The sequence below is a fragment of the Ammospiza nelsoni genome, chromosome 9 (assembly GCF_027579445.1).
Source record: "Ammospiza nelsoni isolate bAmmNel1 chromosome 9, bAmmNel1.pri, whole genome shotgun sequence".
Classification (NCBI taxonomy): Eukaryota; Metazoa; Chordata; class Aves; order Passeriformes; family Passerellidae; genus Ammospiza; species Ammospiza nelsoni.
In genome coordinates this window covers 28,408,925-28,426,823 of record NC_080641.1, presented here as the reverse complement: position 1 = coordinate 28,426,823, position 17,899 = coordinate 28,408,925, and the positions used below count along the sequence as shown (strand labels likewise).

The window sequence follows — 17,899 nt, the reverse complement described above, 5'->3', positions numbered from 1 at the left end:
TCACCCTGGACATGGAGTCAGTGTGAGCATTGTGGTGGTGGTGGGAAAGACAGAGATTGCAGTATTCTGAGTTTATTCTAAAGTTCAGTCATCACCAAATTTATCAACATTAGGCATGTAATGGGAGAAATGTGTCCTTCTGGGAGGAAAACAGATTATGCTTCTTGTAAGGATGGAGCAGCAGGGGCACAAACCAGATACTTTGCAAGGAATCCAAGTGAGTGTTTCTTGAGAAGAGTCCCAATATCTCATCCAGAAAGAAAATATTATCAAATAGAAATTTGATTTCTGTTTTTTTTTCCCCAAAAATATGAGAAACTGTGGAACATTATTGTAGGATTCTCTAACCCTTGGTTCATTGTGACTTCAAATGTCTGGGGCCACTGTACAAATCTCTAATCATCCTCTGTATGATAATGGGTGGGTGGTGTACAGACTTATCATCCTCCTTCTGGAGCCCATGATGTACCTCAGAAAGGCATGAGAGACAGAGGGGAGAGTGAGACTTCTTAATGTGCCTTGGGAATTCATGACAGATCTCAAATCTCTCAAGAAATGTTTTTCTTGTTTCACTCCATTGGGGATTGTCTCTAACATAGTCAAAAGCATGTTCAGAGTCCCTTTCATTTTGTTGGCCTCTCTATTGCTCTTGTCACTGACCCAAAGCCTTTTGATTTTTTTTTTCTTTTGACATTCTTGAGCTAATTGGCCTCAATCAAAAAGTGGTTTGTTTCCTGCGCAAACTTGGCTGTGACAGAAAGTGTGGAAGTTGGGAGAAATCTAGGATAGGCCAGTGCCAAAGGGCTTATATAATAGTCCAGAATAGTCAGCCAAAATGCAGTGTGAGAGCATCATAGGTGGAGTTCATTTGAATCAAAAGTTCTGCAGGGTTTGGGCACAAAAAGCCAATAGGGCCAGCAATTAATTTCTTACTTCAGTCAGGATTATCTCAGTTTCATCCACTGAAAGGAGCAGGTAATTATTTAACTGGATAATTATGGGCTGGACTCCTTCAAGAAGGCACACTTTTGCCACAAGAGACAAGTGGCAAGGGGCCACTCTTTAGGCAAGAGGACCTTGTCTGCTGTTCACATTCTGCTCACCTGTAACTGTGTGTGCCCAGTGCTGTGGACCTCTGGTGTCTTCAAACCAGCTGGAAGTAAGGACCCCACATTGCACAGGAGATGCCTTCTAGGCATTTTTCATTGAATTTAATCAGCTTCTGATCAGGTTGCACACAAGGAGAAACTTTGAAGCGTTGTAAATGCTAGAGTAAAGAGCTAGACTGGACAGGTTTGCAGCTCCAGAAGCAAATTGAGTGCTGTGAGTTGCAGACAGAAGGAAGCACAGTTTCCTCATGTGCTTTTCTGTAGTGTAAATCTCTGATCAGCTCCCTTGGATTCAATGGGAGTCTTGTTACTGACTTTAAGAGAAGTAGATGGGACTCTGCAAAGTGGTATTTTGGCTCTGAACCTCTTGTCTGTGGATATGACTTTAACAGCCAGGGAAGGTCCTACCACCATGTTCAGGCTTTAAGGTACTACAAGTCGATCTCAAGAAAAAGAGAGATGCTGAGGAGCAGGAGGAATTCATCCACATTAACAAGACCTGAACTCAGTCTAGAGCAGTGGAAATGATTTATGTCTTGTTTTGTCAGCTGAACCAGATGACTGAAGGAAAAGTTATATTGGGTCAATGCTGAACAAAAACGTTTTCATTTTCTCACCAAAACAAAAGCCTGGAAGAAAATTCAGGCTCTGCAAAGTGTTTAATTTAATGTCCATGTTTGTGTTCTTTTTTTAAATTAAATGTATGCCTATTCCATTTCAGTAAACCATTGTTGCATGCTTTGAAATAAAACTGTGATTTAAAAAAAAATTTAGTTTGTTTTAGAAAGAGCAAAGGACAGTATTCCAGTACTCCTAAATTCCTCATCAGTATTCCTAATGTAATTTGGGAACTATTTTGACTAACAAAAAAGAAAATATTTATTTTTTGGCAGATGAACTACAGAATCTAGACCATCCCCACCCTGTGTACAGCTAGATACCAGCTCCATCATGAACTCTGTTTAATCCTGAGACCCACTGATTATCTGTAGAGCTGGTACTTAATACACTGACACTCAGCTTGAGGGCATAGCCAACAGAGATGAGGGAAAGAGAAGATGGGAATGTTCAATTTGTCCTTAGGGAAGTTTTCCTTTTCCAAAAGTAACATGTTAGTTGGGGAGGGATTATTTTTCTTTTGTGTCTATGTATCTAGATCTAGATCTATCTTTTTTCCCCCCAATAAAAATTCAGTAATTCCTCTTCCTCTGAGTGATTTCTTCATGACCTGTCTTTTATAATCTTTGGGCCAGTTGCAGGGATGGCTTAAAACAGTGTGACTCAGCTAACACTATTTAGCTTCTAACCCATAAGGCTTCAAAACACACGATCCCTGACTTATCTCAAGAAAATGACTGCTTCCCTGGAGCCGGCTGAGGCTGCTGGTGTTATTAAAGTTAAGCAGGAGTCTCCGTGTTCTGCAGTGTTCAAGTTTAAACAGTAAGGTGATGACACTTCTCTTTCGCTTTTGTAATTTCTTGGAGTTGTTCTCCTTCCCTTCGGTATGTGTGGTTTAAAAGCAGTCCATCATGTTGCAGACTCTATAAACTGTGGGTTGCTTAATTTGTGTGATTCATAACACAGGAAAAAAAAAAAGAGCCATCATCATTCTTGGTATTACATCCAGCTCTGTTACCCAGAGCATTGACCTTGACCAGCTAATGATAGGTATTTAATATATGTGCATGTCTGTATATATAGATATAAATATTCATTATGTGAGGTCTGAGATCGTAAGGGAGTGCTGGCAGTGCCAAGTTTTGTTCGATGGTTCAGCCCTCCAGCTGTGCCAAACTCTGGGTTCCCTTAATGTACCATTAAAAAAAACCCCAGGCTTTGCTTGAATGTCATCCAGCTTTATTAAGAGAAAGATCAAGCGTAATCTTATTAAGCTTGTCACTCACAAACCATAAGGGTACAGCCTTGGTGTGTCTGTTTGGTCCACATGTGCGAACAATTTTGCCTCGTGATATTCAAACAGGGGCTGTTATTCTTTAATGAGGGCTGTGAATAACAGAGCTACAAATTGCAAGCTTGGTGATGTGCTCACACACTCGTGTGTTAACAGAAAGGGGTGAAGGAGGGGATTGTTTGTTTGGATTTTGACATGTTCCTCAAGCATGCTTGAACCCACACAACCACAATGTTTTTCAAAAGCTGTTGTGTATATTTTGAGGTTTCTGAACTTCCATAATAACTTAGTCAGCTTTTGAATGTGACCATGTGTCAGAGTGGACAGCTGTATCAGGAAAACTTCACAGGAGCACTGAATCTCTCTCTTTTTGGTTTCACTAGAAGTCTGCTCCCCAAGCCAATATTCTGAGGGCATGTTCAGATAAATTGTGCTTGCCTTCATTGTTGCTCCTTTCCCCCAGTGTTAACAGCTGGGCAGCAGGAGATAACAGCGGAAACCACTACTGTTTATACCAGTGTAAAACCAGAGTACTGCAGCAGGGACTCAAATCAAATATTTCTGCTTGCTCAAAACATGGATGTATATAGAAATTCTGTGTATTTATATAGAAAAAACCCTAAATTGAAACTGGTCAGGATGTTTGGCTGTGTGGCTGAGAATAGATCTGTGTGGGTGAAGCTCACAAAAATAACTAGCAATGAGTGGAATGTAGAGACACATTTGATAGTCTAATAGGGAATAAGTTTGTAATAAGAACTTCTCCATTGACATAGCATATATGAATTAGTACTTGAGGAATACAGCTTTCCAAGACTTTTAGTCAATTAAATTTTTAATTTGTGAGCAAGATATCCTTTCTCCATGGTGATGTGGAGGCTTGATACAACTGTTTGCATGCCCAGAGTAGCTCATAAATGAAAGCATTGGTAGGATGAAGCTCATCTTTGCTGGGTTGGGATAGGTATTCATACAGCACCATTGCAACTGAGAATCTTTAACTACAGCAGGACTGTGTTCTGTTCTTTTCCCACCACACAGATGGTCTCTCTGACAGATAAGATTTACTGACCCTTCTGGTAGAGCATTTGCCATTGCTGGCTGGAAACTCCCCATGCTTCCACCACAGGACCTTTAGCCAAAGGACTTTCTGTCCTTCACAAAGCATTTCTTTCTTCAGTTTTGCTTTTAAAGAAAGAAAAAGTAATTAAGAAAATACACAGCCATGGAATCTCCTGATGCTGTCAGTGTCCTCTGGAAGTCCTTATTCTAATTTATACCGATATCCTTAGTCTTAAAACTTATCTGATCCACTGTGCCCAGGAAGAGCTGATCCTGGTTTATGATCCATCATGCCTAGGCAGAGCCAATTCTGGTTTATGACATTTAGATGCAGTAAAATGTGTACTTTCTAGCCCAGTTTTCTATTATTCCACAGCTTTGGCATGCCTTGCATTTCCAAGGAGACAGAGCTCCAGATGTACGTGCTGCAGTGTGTTTCTGCTTTCCTTTTCTCCTCAGAGGCAGGTATTTGTTAGTGTGATCTGCCCTGTTTTGGGGGTTTGCTTCCCAATGTCAGGGCAGGCGTGAATCAAGTGGCGAGCCTTGGGTTTGGAGTGTAAGGTGGGAAACAAGTCTGAGTTTGCACCTCCTGGAATGCCACAGAAGCATCTGACCCCAGTCTGAGAGCATTTTGTGGACTCTTGGGGCTTATTTCTCCTACTTTCCACTCTGTGGGAAGGACCTCAGCCCAGGGCCTCAAAACACTCCTTGAAAAAGCCCCTCGCCTGCACTGGCAAGGCTCACTATGGTGCTGCAAAGGAATCCTTAGCTGAATTATAAGGCTGAGGATGGTCTTTTAGGGCAGGTTTCACCTGTGTGGTTGAATGGATTTGGAAATGCCCGGTGTAGTTTGTGAGGTGGCAGATGATCCAGGTAGCAGAGAGCAGTTTTTGATGGAGCAATTAGCTCAAGCCCTGCGAGTGGTGCAGCTGCGCCGGCTGCCTTCAGAGCAGCGCCAGCTCAAACCACAGAGCACTACGTGTAATTGCCTTTAATCCATGATCAAGGACAGGCTTGGAACCATGCCTGCTGTGCTGTGCTCCTCTGTGTGGCTGAACAGAAAGGGGTGAGTCCAAACTGGAGACCAGGTTGGATTTGTTGTGCTCAGCAGGGACATGTCTCAGCAAAACCAGAGGGCATCCAGCAGGAGGAGGGGACACACACCTGGGCACAGGTGAATCAGGGTCCATCAGCTCCCTGGAGGACTTGCCCACAGCTGCTGATGGAGACCATTGAGGGTGTCCTGCCTCCAGGTGTTGCACTGGCTGGGCAGCCTCCAGATGCTACCAGCACTGTGCTGATTAACCTGGAAGAAAAGGCCATTTCCAGGTTGGGGTGACACTCACCTTATTCACAGCCTCATTTGTGAACTTTCAGAGGTGTTTTTCTGCAGCAACAGTGACATCCAGTGGCCAGCAGGATTTTTCTGGGAAAAGAATGAGCCACAGTCAGTCTTAACAATGTGAAGCTTTTTATAGACAAAAAAAATCCTAACTAAGGAGGCTCAACTTTGATTTCCTTGAGCAGTTTTCTTTTAAAAAAAAATCTGGTGAAATGGTTTCTGTTTTTCTATGTCTATGGGGTAGAAAGCATCAGTACTCTCTGCTCCAGCAAGGAGTTTGTCCTGTGTCCATAAACTCCAAGGGGCTGGCAATTTGCTGAGGAATCGCTCTGTTTTGTGCTAAGGCATCACCACGTCTTTCACTTATGAGACGTCCACAATCCAAATAAACCACCAGGAAGGGGCTCCTGGAATAGATGAAGAAAGCAGTGTAGTCTGTAGAATAATTGACTGAGAGGTCAAAACCAGAAAGAACAAGCAAGGATCCATGTCCTGCCAACTGGGAGCTTTGATTTGTGGTTTTCAAACTGCTTTTCAAACAGAAAATGACAGCTCATCTTGTAGTCTTTTGAAGTAATTTCACAGATTCAACAGACATTGCCCCCAAATAACTTTCCTGGAATGGTTTGATCTCACACTAGAGCAGAATAAAGTTCTGTTTAATTCAGTTTAGAGCTGTCTTGTGCAAACTAGGGGAAGTGGGGGAAGCAGGTTGAAAGCAAACACAGTGAAGTGCAGTTTCACACCAGGCTTGATTACATTGTGGACACAGTAAGTTGTAGGAGTCAAATGCATCCATGAGGCCAAAAAAGGACAGACTCAAGAGTCCAGCTCACTACTGAGCCTGCAGACAGACCATGGCCCTCACCCCTATTTATTTCCTGTAAGAAGCATCCTTATTACCTGTCAGAAGCCTTTGTCAAAGTCAAGCAAAGGTGCTGCATTTCAAAACGCTGGTTGTGTGCTGAAAATAGCTGAGGTCCCACATGGTCTGGTCCTCTCTGGGCCTCAGAGATGCCTCCACAAGTTCACTGAGATACTCTGCTTGCAAAAAGCTGTCTTCCTGACTGAGGAGCTTTCCAAGGCCTGAAGCTGCCCTGAGCTCTGGCTCCCCAAGTCCTTGAGGTGTTTCAGTGCTATATTCACAGTTACCTTCTTTGCAGAGAAGGGCAGGAGTAAGGGAATCTGGTTTCTCCCCCCTACCCGAACCTGTGCCTGGCTTTGGCAAGCAGGTCCATGTGCATTCCAGACTGTTTGGGGATGGCTCAGGGGATTTGTGATGGGATATGAAACACTTCTCTCAGAGGCTGCTTGCCCTGCACTGGCTGTCCAGGGACTGGCAGCAGCTTCCATGGATGGAAAGAGCTGATAACTCTGGTTCAGGTGGGAGAGGGTTGTCTACTTCAGCAAGGCTGCACATGCAGTAATAAAGCACCTTGGGTACAAAAAGAGGCTGCATTTCCTCACCAGTTTCCTCATTGCTTGAGGCATTGGTGACAGCTGGCAAAGAATGCTAAGAGAGTGCATTTCACACCAGACTGTCTGCACCTGGGGGATCTGATGGTCCCAGAGATGCCTCCAGCACCCTGGGAAGACTCTTAGAGATGCTGAGTTTTCTCTAGAATTTCCTCAGAACTATTTCCTTCTCTTCTGCTGCAGTGTTAGGGATGGTGAAGTTCCAAGATTTTGTACATTGACCCTGTCCATTGGAGAGAGTCCCATGAGGGACAGAGACATGTTCCCTGTCACACAGCTGCATGACTGGCACACACCTCCAGTCACACCCTTGTGTAGAAAGGTATATTCCCATGATCCTATGTTTTCTTTAGAATATATGGTGAAATTGGCATCCTGTGTTGGACCTTCTCTCTGTGGAAAACTCCTCTAATGCCACAAAAGTGAAGCAAGAATATGAAATAGCCCAAATGGCTCTATAATCAATCACAGCCCAAATCAACACAGCTCCCTGTTCTGTGCAAACTCTGGCATGACAAGAAAGGTGGGGAACAGGGCAGAAAGAGGAATGATGGGAGAAGGATGGGCTGTGTGCAGTGTTCAGGATCTTCTGGGCAGTAACAGGGTGGCTTGGTGGGTCACCATGCCATGTCTGATAGACACCGAGGCTAAAGGACCTCCTTCAGCTCACATGGTCGATGTACGCAGAGGGCTCACGTTCTTCCCAAACCTAGTGTTTGAGATGTTGGATTTAATTGCTCTGTGGAGGTGCCATCCTCTCCAGTGGTGAGTGACTAGCACAGACCAGTCACTTCATTTGGAAATGTCTGAGGCAGCTACAAACTGACACAGAGGCCAGAGGAGATTCTTAGGAGGTGATCTCACTTTAGCTCTTGCTTGTGTTGTTTTTCTGAACCCAAGTGAAACAGCTGGTTTAGACTTGGAAGAGAATGGAGCTTTTTTTTTCCTCCCCAAAAAATCATTTTATTGTTTATCACATATGTTTAGGGCAAGTCTGCTAGGGAAAGTGCTCCAAGACTTCGAAGACAGCAGAGAAGTGAGTGCTGAGCTCACATTATGGCACTGCACTGAAACTGGAAACAGGGGGCTGTACCAGCAAGGAGCCAGCTCCAAACTGGTGAACTCTGTCCCTCTGTCAAATGCTGAGCCTGTTGAGGATTGTGCATTGCACTCCAGGGTGCTTCTGGAGAAGGATTTCCATGGTGTGACGTGTGAGTTCCTCAAAAATAGCTCTATACTCTTAGTGGAAGGGCTGCTCGGAAACGAAGATCAGAAACGGAGAGACATTGGGGGAGTTTATTATACTTGGGGGCAGCAAGGAAAGAGAAGTCTGTGGGAATCTGTCTGTCCTTCAGACTGAGATGCTCCAAGTATAGAATCGCACTGCAGATCTCCGAGACACCCCAGGGAAGCACAAATCTGTGCTCTATTAGCTTGGCGTCAATCTGGAATAACCCCCTCAACTTTTGGCCCCTCATCTCTCCATTCTCCCTCTGGCTACGGTGTGGCCTTTCTCCAGAGCTCGTTCTCTAAGTGCACTCGGGTGAGAGGGGAGAGAGGTGATTACATGCACGAAAAGAATGAAGGGAGCCATGGGAGGATTGCTGGACGTTGGAAATGCTGCACGCTTTGGCTCCTTATGTGTTATTGCTCTGATTCCCGTGACTGTCCAAAAGTGGCTATGAGTCAGTTCCTCACAACTGCATAGAATAACAACATCAAACGAGAGGGAAAATGATTTATCCATCTGCTTGGAGAACGGGTGGCATGATGTAAGGAGTCCATGATGAAAGCCTGCTTTGCAGGACCATTGCACGTGGCTTGTGCAAAGTATTTTTTAAGGCATGCTTTGGGCTTGAATACTCCTGCCAAATAGGGGAAGAGGAAAGCTCATTCTCTGCATCTCCAGCTCTCCTTCACAGCTTTTTGCATAATGCTGCAATTTCCAAGTGCAAAACCATGTCCTGAAGCAGAGCAAAAGCCAGCAACCTGGGGTGACAGACTTTTCTGGAAGGTAGGGCCTTTGATAGTCCCTTTCTCTTTGGAAAGCTCCCAGAGCTCTTGTTTCAAATCTGAACACCAGGCTCTAGGAAGCTTTTGTTACATCTGGTCTGGTGTGGTAGGGCTGCATGTCTCATCCTGTGGCACGGTATGGCTCGCATTTCATGCTAACTGGTGTAGGCTGGGTTCCTTCAAGCCATTTCCAGAAAATTGTTGTTGAATCTCCACACGCATGAGTTTTGTTCACATGATCAGTAAAATTTAAAATCCAAATATTCAGGCTGTCCTAACATCATACTCATGCCTAGGTGCTGCAGATCATGCACCTAATCCATCACCTGGCGTCATTCCTTGATAAAACACTTCACATCAGAGGGTTACTCAGACTGAGGGAATCTTTCAGTTACATCTAGATCCAACTTGCAAAAGCAAGATCTGCACAAACCAAGCATTGGCTCCTTGTCAAAGTGCATTCAAGATACTTTTTCAAGGCCATCCTTACCACTAGAGTGAGATTTCACGGAAGTGGTTCAAGAACAAAGAGGAGCAATTGTCTGGCAGTGAGAGTCATCATGAGGAAGGCAGAAGAGCCTCCAGGTTTCAAAGCGTGTTATTCATTAGCAAAGAAATACGCTGAACAAGGAGTGAAAGGGAATTAAAAATTGGGAGGGTTTATCCACAGCACTGATTCCCCACCACAGGTCTCTGGAACATGTGTCATGTCAGAAGAGAGTACTGTGGGATGGCATGTGGTTCCCAGTAAATTCCTGCTGTTACCCAGAGACCTCTGGCTCAGAGGTCTCAGTGGATTTCTCAGTGGAGAAATCATCAAATTCAAATAAAAGTCATTGCCTGGAGTGGTTGCTGTAGCTCCTTACTACAGCCTCATCTTGATAAATTAATCTTTCAGCTTCCAAAATACTGAGCTTTGACCACTGTAGATTAAGAGGAATGGAGATGCAGTTTTAGAGGCAGCAGGCAAAGGGACCACAAAGTATTTACCCCGACTGTGAAGGGGTAGCTCTCTTTGCTTTTTTCCCTACACTAACTCTTTTGAAGCCTTCCTACCATAAACACTGTGGTGCTGCCAAGGGGCTTGAGAATCAGCATCGAGGGAGAAGAAGGAATAGAGGCTGCCGCCTCCTGATTGCAGAGCAGCCCAAGGTCTAAATGGCAACAAAACGTTATACATAATGTCTGATTCACTGTGTGGAGAATGTAAAGAATTGAGACCTCCCGACACAGTTTACATTGGCCCTTTTTATGACTAATTGTGCAGAAAATAGCTCTGCTTGTAGTGTGCATGGAAACAGTTCAGATTTCTGCTGTGTGTCAGCTAATGGCTAGCAAGGCTTTTTAGCACAACTTCAAAGGCTCTGGCAATGGAGGTCCTTTGTGAGGGAATTATCTCCTGCTCCTTTGTACCCCGTTATCCTTCTAAGCCGTGGAACAAAGAATTGCGAAAAGAATAGACAAAGTAATTTGTAGTAGATCTCTAAACCTAGATAAAGTACATAACATTTGCTTAAAAACATTTTTTCTGCTTCTGTCATCAAAACGTGGTTATAATTTTTCTGTGTAGGAACACCCAAGTTCATCTAACTTTTGAGGGATGCAACCTGATGCTTAGGTCATTGATGAGGGTCACTAGGATGTCTGAAATGGAAAAGGAGAGCTTTAGTTTATGTGGTCAATTAGGAAATACATGGCTGTCAAGAGCTGGCTGAGAGGTGTCTTTCTCTCTGCCTCAGGATATTCCATAAGAAAGGAAGAAAGTGCATTCTTTCAGCAGTGTGTTTCTGCATCAACGTGCTTTAAGGAAACCACGTATATTTCATGTATTTTTTTACATGTTTTTTAGTAAAAAAAACCCTAATTGATGGTTTATTCTTTCTTTCTACCAGTGAAAAATGAAACCTTGGGGAGATAAGGAAACACATTACATGGATCTGCTTTCTGTAGTCCAAAACACGGTTCTTAATTAAAAATAAAAGAGCAAACCAGGAATGGAAGATCTATGATTAATGTTAGCAGCCATGGCGTATAACGTGTTCCTCCACTGTCTCCAGATCCTTGTCTCAAAAAAACGAGATGTGAGTGAAAGGAGGATAATCTTGGCCTCATCAAATTTAGTAAGAAACCCTCTCTTAAGTGCAGCAACCACACTGACCACTCTACTGTGTTTGTGTTTGTGTTTAAACTACAGAATTACTGTGTTTAGCACTGGGTCTTGTCCTCAAGCAAATCCCATTAGTATCTCCTTATCCTCAGAGGGTGGAAGGATTGCATCCACACCTGGGCAATTTTAATCTTAAACTGTTAGGAGTGGCTGCTCTGCATGTCGCCGTGCCCAAGTACACACTTTCTCTTCAGGTCCCTATGTAGAAAATCTTTTATGTCTGCTTTCTCTCCTTTTCCACTTCCATGGATTTCCCAAGGCAGCTGATGTTCTGACCTCTTGGATCCAGTTTTCATCAGCTGTCAAGATAAATTTGGTTAATACTGCAGGAATGGTTTATTCAGGTTTAGACTGAAGAGGGAATAGTGATGGAAATGCAAGATCATTCCCTTTGCCTCTCTAGCCTGTCTGATAAATCTCTAGATGCACTAAATTTTCGGTAGTTACACACTCTTGAGGTTTTTCCCAGGCCAGGAAGAGAAATTTTTAAAATATTTAAGCAGAAGCATACATGCACATACACACATATATATAAAGATAATTTATTTCATATCTATAAATAAAAATTAAATCCAGTGATGTTATAAAGAATATGACAGTTACTGCATACTCTATTTGCACATATGAGCAGCCAGAGGCAGCAATTTGATGTTTTTCACTGATGCTGAGCTTAATTGTCTCTGATTGAGCTTAATTGTCTCTGATTTTATTTTCATCACATGGGCTGTCAAAGTATTCTGTTGTTGTTAATATTTAACAAGTGAGTCCTTATCTCAAGTTGTGTGTGGCTAGGGAGAGTTAATTTGTATAAGATATTTCTCACATAGAAGTTTTTCCTGGATTTTAAAACTGGAAAGGATAATTATTATGGACTTCACAGCAGGAGGCAGGCCAAGACAATTCTTCCAGGAATTCTTTAACCTTTCATGTTACATTACCTACCTGCATTGGACCTCTCCAGTGCCACCTTTTTCCTTTAAACTTTCTCTTCCACATCTCTGATCCTGAGGAACTCCTTGCCATGGGATCACATGAATCACTGTTGGGAAATGTCTGTGTTGGGTGGATTCAAAAACACCTTAATATGTGAAGCCTGACTGGACAGAGAAGTTAAGACAAATAGAAGTCAGAAATCTTCAATCAGGTGGAGAGGATGCATTTACAGGGCAAGCTGGGGATGAGATGGGTGGTAACTTACCCAGATGTACGTGGGATAATACAAACAGGTAAATTTTAAGCAGAGTCTAAAGGTAAAGTTTTGCAAAGACTTGCTCATGCCATTTCTTAGTAGTTGTTAAAGTTTCAGGCTCTGTTGATGTATGTGGAATGGAGAATTATTTGGGGGCCAGCTCAAAGTTGGATTTTGGTTTTGATTTTTTTATTTCTTTTTACTTCTGTTCTCTTGGTTGAACGGGAGCATTGAAAATATTTTAGTATATGTTGGATTGTGGACATACAATGAAATAATTATTATGTTTGCATGTATATTTGTAATTAAGATTTAATTTATTTGGGAATCTGAAGCTGAGGGGTTTTTAATGGAAGCTAGCATTCCTTCCAGTTAGGAAAGGCAGAATTAAAAGAACAAACCCTGTTGCCATGCTGCCCAGCAGATCACCAGTCCCAGCAGCTGGCAGCTTTCAGCATGGCATACACACAGGGGGCAGGAATGGGAAGTCCAGGAAGTGCCATCTTTTGGTCTTCATCCATCATTTGAAGGGACTTGCAGGCTCTGCTGAGGAGCGGACATTGTTGACCAACCTACCATTGTGTGGATGAGGAGTCAGAGCTTTTGCATAGTTACTTTTTTCCCTGAGTTTAAAAGAGTTAAAATTGGTTTCTCTTATGCTGTCATCTTGTCAAAGATTTGCTGGAATCAGGACAATTATTTACATTAAGAAATCTTTTGGCATTTCAGACTCTGGCTCAGGGAAAATAAAGTGGACTCGGAAACATCTCGGACTCTGATACCTTTGACTTTGGTTCCTCAGTGTCACTTTGCCAGTGACAGAATGGAGACCTTTGTTTGCCTTGGCCGCTGCATAAAAAAACAGGATATGATCAAATCCAGTTAATCATTCACAAATGTCTCATTTCTTGAATCTCTGAGGGTGTATAACACATTTTTGGGACTGTTCTTTGCTGCTTTGGCTTTTGTTATAAGTAAGTTAGAAAGGGGAAAATCAAATTTTGAGTTTTCTTAAAAGGAAGTGGAGGAATCCTGGAACACACTAGGGCTCTGCAAATGTACATTTAATCATTTAAAGAAATGTCTTTTGGCTAAAAGCTCTTACCAGCGCTTGCGAGTTGCACTCAAAGCCATGCAGCTACATCGTTCCAACAACTGAGGCGAGTTAGCGCCCTTGTTGGCAGCAGGAGCAGAGGGATGCAGGCTGAGCAGATCCTGGGGCTGAATGCTCTCAAATTCATCAGGACTTTGTGCAGGGTGGGAGAAGAATCCTAGGGGTGACTCTGCTGGTGGCTGCACCAGCTCCTTGCACAGCGGTGTCCTTGGAGGGGGGCTCAGGCACCTCTTGCCTGCCCTGGATTTTTCAGTGCAGTTTGGCTCTGCTGTGGAGCCAGGCAGTCAGAAATGTCTCCTGCAAACACTTTGACTGTGCTTCAGGCAAGCACACGCTCTCCAAGCAGCAGCAGCAAACCAGAGGAGTGAGTTCTTACTCCCCACAGCGTGGTGGAACTCCCTCCTCTGAGATGCCACAAGCACAGGGAGGCTTGGGCACATTCCTGGTGAATTGGTCTGTTCAGAGCTGGCAGTGAGGTGCAGTGACCTGGCTGTAAATGGGGGTCACCCAGCCCTGCAGAGCTGGAAGTTAATGGATATAATGGAAGAGGATTGTTCTGTTCTTCCTCCATGTCACTCATGGCTGCAGTTGGAGACAGGTTACAGTGCTATGTGGATTTTAATAAATCTGTTTGTGGACTTTTTGCTGCCTTTATATATCCAACCCATCCTGCAGACAGTGTGGGACTCTGACAATAAGTTGAAAGCTTTGGCTGGATTACACTCCCTTATTGAGTCTGTCCCCAAAGCCCTTTGAGGGCTCCCATTGACTCTGTGGGATTTGGTTCAGATTTCAAGTATATGGGACCCCCTTAAGTAAACTCTTTCAAGGCCTGTACACACTGCAATACTTACTGGGCTCCTTGTTACTTCTGTGAATAGGAATGTGACCTTTACACTTCCAACAAAGAGCCCTGAATTACAGGACTAAATCTTTGTGTTTTGGGAGAGATAGGGTTACCATCCCAGCTCCTCCCAGCCCCACTGTGCAGGTGGCTGAATGGCTGATGAGGCAGTTCCTGAATCACTGTGGTTTTAGTCAGACAAGTACTGAATGTGCATTACAGCAGCCTGAGTCTCTTCATTAGCAGATGTCCATGAGTAGTGATGGTCAGGGTTGTAAGTTGTTCCATTTCACGAGTCAAAGCCCTAGTAATATGCTTTTGCCACTGCAGGGTCATTCTGATCTCCATTGGAGTTTTGGAAATTTATTTAATCAGTGTGCATCCTAAAAATGGTCACAGTGGAAGGCAAGACTAGCAACCCATCTAGGTTCCCTATTAGCCACCCAGTCCCTTGGCCCTGTGAGGGGAGGGAGGGATAAACGAGATGGAAGAAGAAAGTGTTTGGGCTGTATGCTGTCCCTTTCTCTGACCTAGTTTTTGGTACCCTTGACTCCCAAAGCTGCTGTTCCAACAGGAGAAACTCAAGCGAGTGAGAGTAGTAGTTTGATTGACAGTGCTATTTTCTACCTGTATTTTAGGTCACTTCCTGGGTAACAACACTGTGATTGATGTACTGAGACAAGCAGGATTTGAAGTGGAGCACACCCCTCCTGGACAACCAATTGGAAAGTAAGCAGCTGCCCACAGATTATTAATCACTTTCTCTCCTTTTTTCTCTCCCTTTTTCTGTGACTAAGCAAGATTATTGCATTAGTATAGGAGGTGGGTGAGGAACCTCCCTTTCCCACCCAATTTCCAGACAAAAAGTGCATTGTAAAGCATCCATTGTGTGAGTTTGGGAACATATGGAGCCTGAATGGCTGGTGTTTTTGTGGGTTTTTTCCACTTGGGGACATTATTTATATCACAGCTGCTTCATTATACCAGCTCAGAAGTGCCATGGTTTCTTTAAAGAAACATTTCATTCAGCTCATTTTCCCCCAGAGCTGTTTTTCCTTTTGCTCTCCGTGGGGTTTTTGTTGCTTCTCCATTGCAGACCTCTCTGTCAGGCTGCTGTTCTTGAGGTGGAATTTCAGTTTTTCCTGAAGGACCACATTTTATGTAGCAGATGCATCATTGAAAGTGTGTTGGGCAGGTAGAGAGTAATTCAGTATTCCCTGAGCTTCTCCATATATCTGGTCAGGTAAAGCAGGCAAGAAGGACTGATCAATAGGCTCTTGACAATCTTCATTAGTATAAGATAAAACATGGCACAAAATTGTCCTTAGCTGGTGAAACAGACTTTATTCATCCTGTAGACTTTTCTTTTTCCTGGCCATTTAAATGAGGTCTCTGTCTGAAGAAATCACAGACAATAAAACCATGAGGGCTGGTGAGAGACCATCTAGCTTTGCAAAATCAGCCTTTCCCTTACATTCTGCAGATAAAATTTGTCCAAGGCTACTCTGTCGTAGGATTGTTATCCTCATTAGGAGAAAGTGTTAGCAGCATGCTCCTGTCTCTGGTGGGCAGACATGACCTGGTCCAAAACCGAGGTGAGTCTCAATGAGGAGGATTAATGGCAGAGGTAGCAGACCATGTCTGAAAAAGCTGTGTGTAATCTAGTTGGAAAATCTGGCTGATCTAACCTTGTTTGGAAAACATCCGCAGTGATTCATATAGAATATAATATGGCTCAACTGTACATAAGTGTTCTTTGACAGAGCATTTATCCAAAATGCTTCTTCGAATCTGTTGAGCAATAAAAGCATCATCTTAAATAACAATGGGGGAAAGAGGAAGAAAAGGCTGTTAAACACAACCAGTAAGAGCATATATTCAGAGGAGATTTAAGAAGCACTTTGGCAGGAGGAGAAAAGTCAACATGGTGCAAGGAAGAGCAGTAAACACTGTAGCAGTCTGGAGCTGGACATTTTTTTACTAAAACCAACCAAAAAAAAAAAAAAAAAGTGAAACAGAAAAACCAAGCAAACTACAGCAGAACAGCCGAGGTGTACCATTCCTAGGTTTCTGACAAAGAAACTTTCCACTCAGGGAAGCAGACACTTTGTTCAGCAATTTTCATTTAGTTGAAAGTATCATCTTCCCATGAAAAGTGTTTCAACTGGAAATTGTGAAACTATTAATTTATTGGCTGTTGCTAGCCCTTGAGAAGAACTAAAGATGCAGTAGTGTGAGAGAAGTCCAAGAATAGTCTCTGCTCTCTGGTGTTAGGCTATGTCTGTACACATCATCACAGACTTGAAATAAAGGATGGGGCAGGAAACTTGACTCAAAGCCAGTGCTTAATGTTGACTTATTTGCAGAGTGGGGCACCTCTATGTGCTCATTCCCCTACCCTGGCAGCAGTGTCTCCTGTTTATGATGTCTTCCCTAAAATTCTCAATTCCTGGGGGAAATGGCCAGGAAAGCAAGAAGGCTTGGACTCTGCCTAGATCGATGTGTGTGTCCTCAGCTGAATGGTCCCACACTGGGTAACTTCTGTTCTGTTCTGTAACTTTTGTGTTGGGCAGGTTTGCCTGGACTAGAACCCTTATTCCAGCGGGGTCTGCTCTGAACATTGAACATACAAAACTTTATTAAAGGGTAAATGGTTGTGCAGGAATACTGGGTAGAGTCAAGAGAGAACACATGGTTGCCCCCCATAAGGATCTGTGAGTTTTCCTGTGGTCTGATCATAAGGTAGATCTGCCAGTTCTAGATGATAATAAAGAAATAAAAATAAATTGCATGGCAAAAAAGTCCAAAGTTGCCACTAGACTGAATTAATCAAGGTGCAGAAACAGCAGAAAACTATAGAAATTGTGAATAAAGAGCATTTAAATATATTCACAAGAAACAGCTTTTTGCCTTTAGAAGAAAAAAAGACTCTCAAAAATGCACATCAAGGACTGTACTGTCATTTTCCTGTAACTGGGGCTGTAGCTATCAGAAGTGCTTGGGGCTCCCCCTTAGAAATGAGGAGGCTGCTGCAAACCATTTTGTGTCTTTTTTTACAGAATAGTTTGTATTTTATGATTTCTGGGTGAGCTCCAAAAGACAGTCTAGCCAAACAGAGTACCACATCACAATAGCACGACAACTTAATAGTTGTTGTGTTGTTTATGTTTATGTTATATTGTCACATTGCTGTAATTAAGTGTCTTAAGGAACTTTGCATTTTTGTCTAGCCTTCCTTTTTTCACTCTTCTCTTTCCTTTTGAAAAGATTAAATAAAAACAACTGAAAGCTCAGAAGAGGAACCATTTTGCTATAGTGAGTGTAGTAACAAAATATATACATCGAATAAACAAATAGAGGCACAACAAATTTTGAGCTGCTTGCAAAGCAGAAATTGTTTTGTGGGTTACAGAGGTTGCAGAGATGGAGATGTTTTCATCTTGGTTCTTGTGGAGCCATACATGAAGACGTATTTCTCTGTGCTCAAGCCCAAAAGAGAAATTTCTGCTTTACTTCCAAATAAGTTGTATAAGGGAGTCAAGCCCACTTCATTGCATTCTGGCATTGACAATTGAAAAATTGGATAGTGTTCAAGGAAGATCAGCTGGATTCTAATGTGGAGTTTGGGGGGGTGGACAGCACATGGAAAAAATGCAAGGGTTGGAAAAAAA

The 17,899-nt window shown here is 43.0% G+C and overlaps 1 protein-coding gene across 1 annotated transcript in view; it reads left to right on the top strand.

The window, feature by feature from the left end:
- TRABD2B (TraB domain containing 2B) overlaps positions 1-17,899 on the top strand; it is a 261,330-nt gene that overhangs the window by 203,640 nt on the left and 39,791 nt on the right. Inside the window, exon 5 of the mRNA XM_059478777.1 lies at positions 14,867-14,957. Coding sequence (XP_059334760.1) covers positions 14,867-14,957 — 91 coding nt within the window. The remainder of the gene's footprint in view (positions 1-14,866; positions 14,958-17,899) is intronic.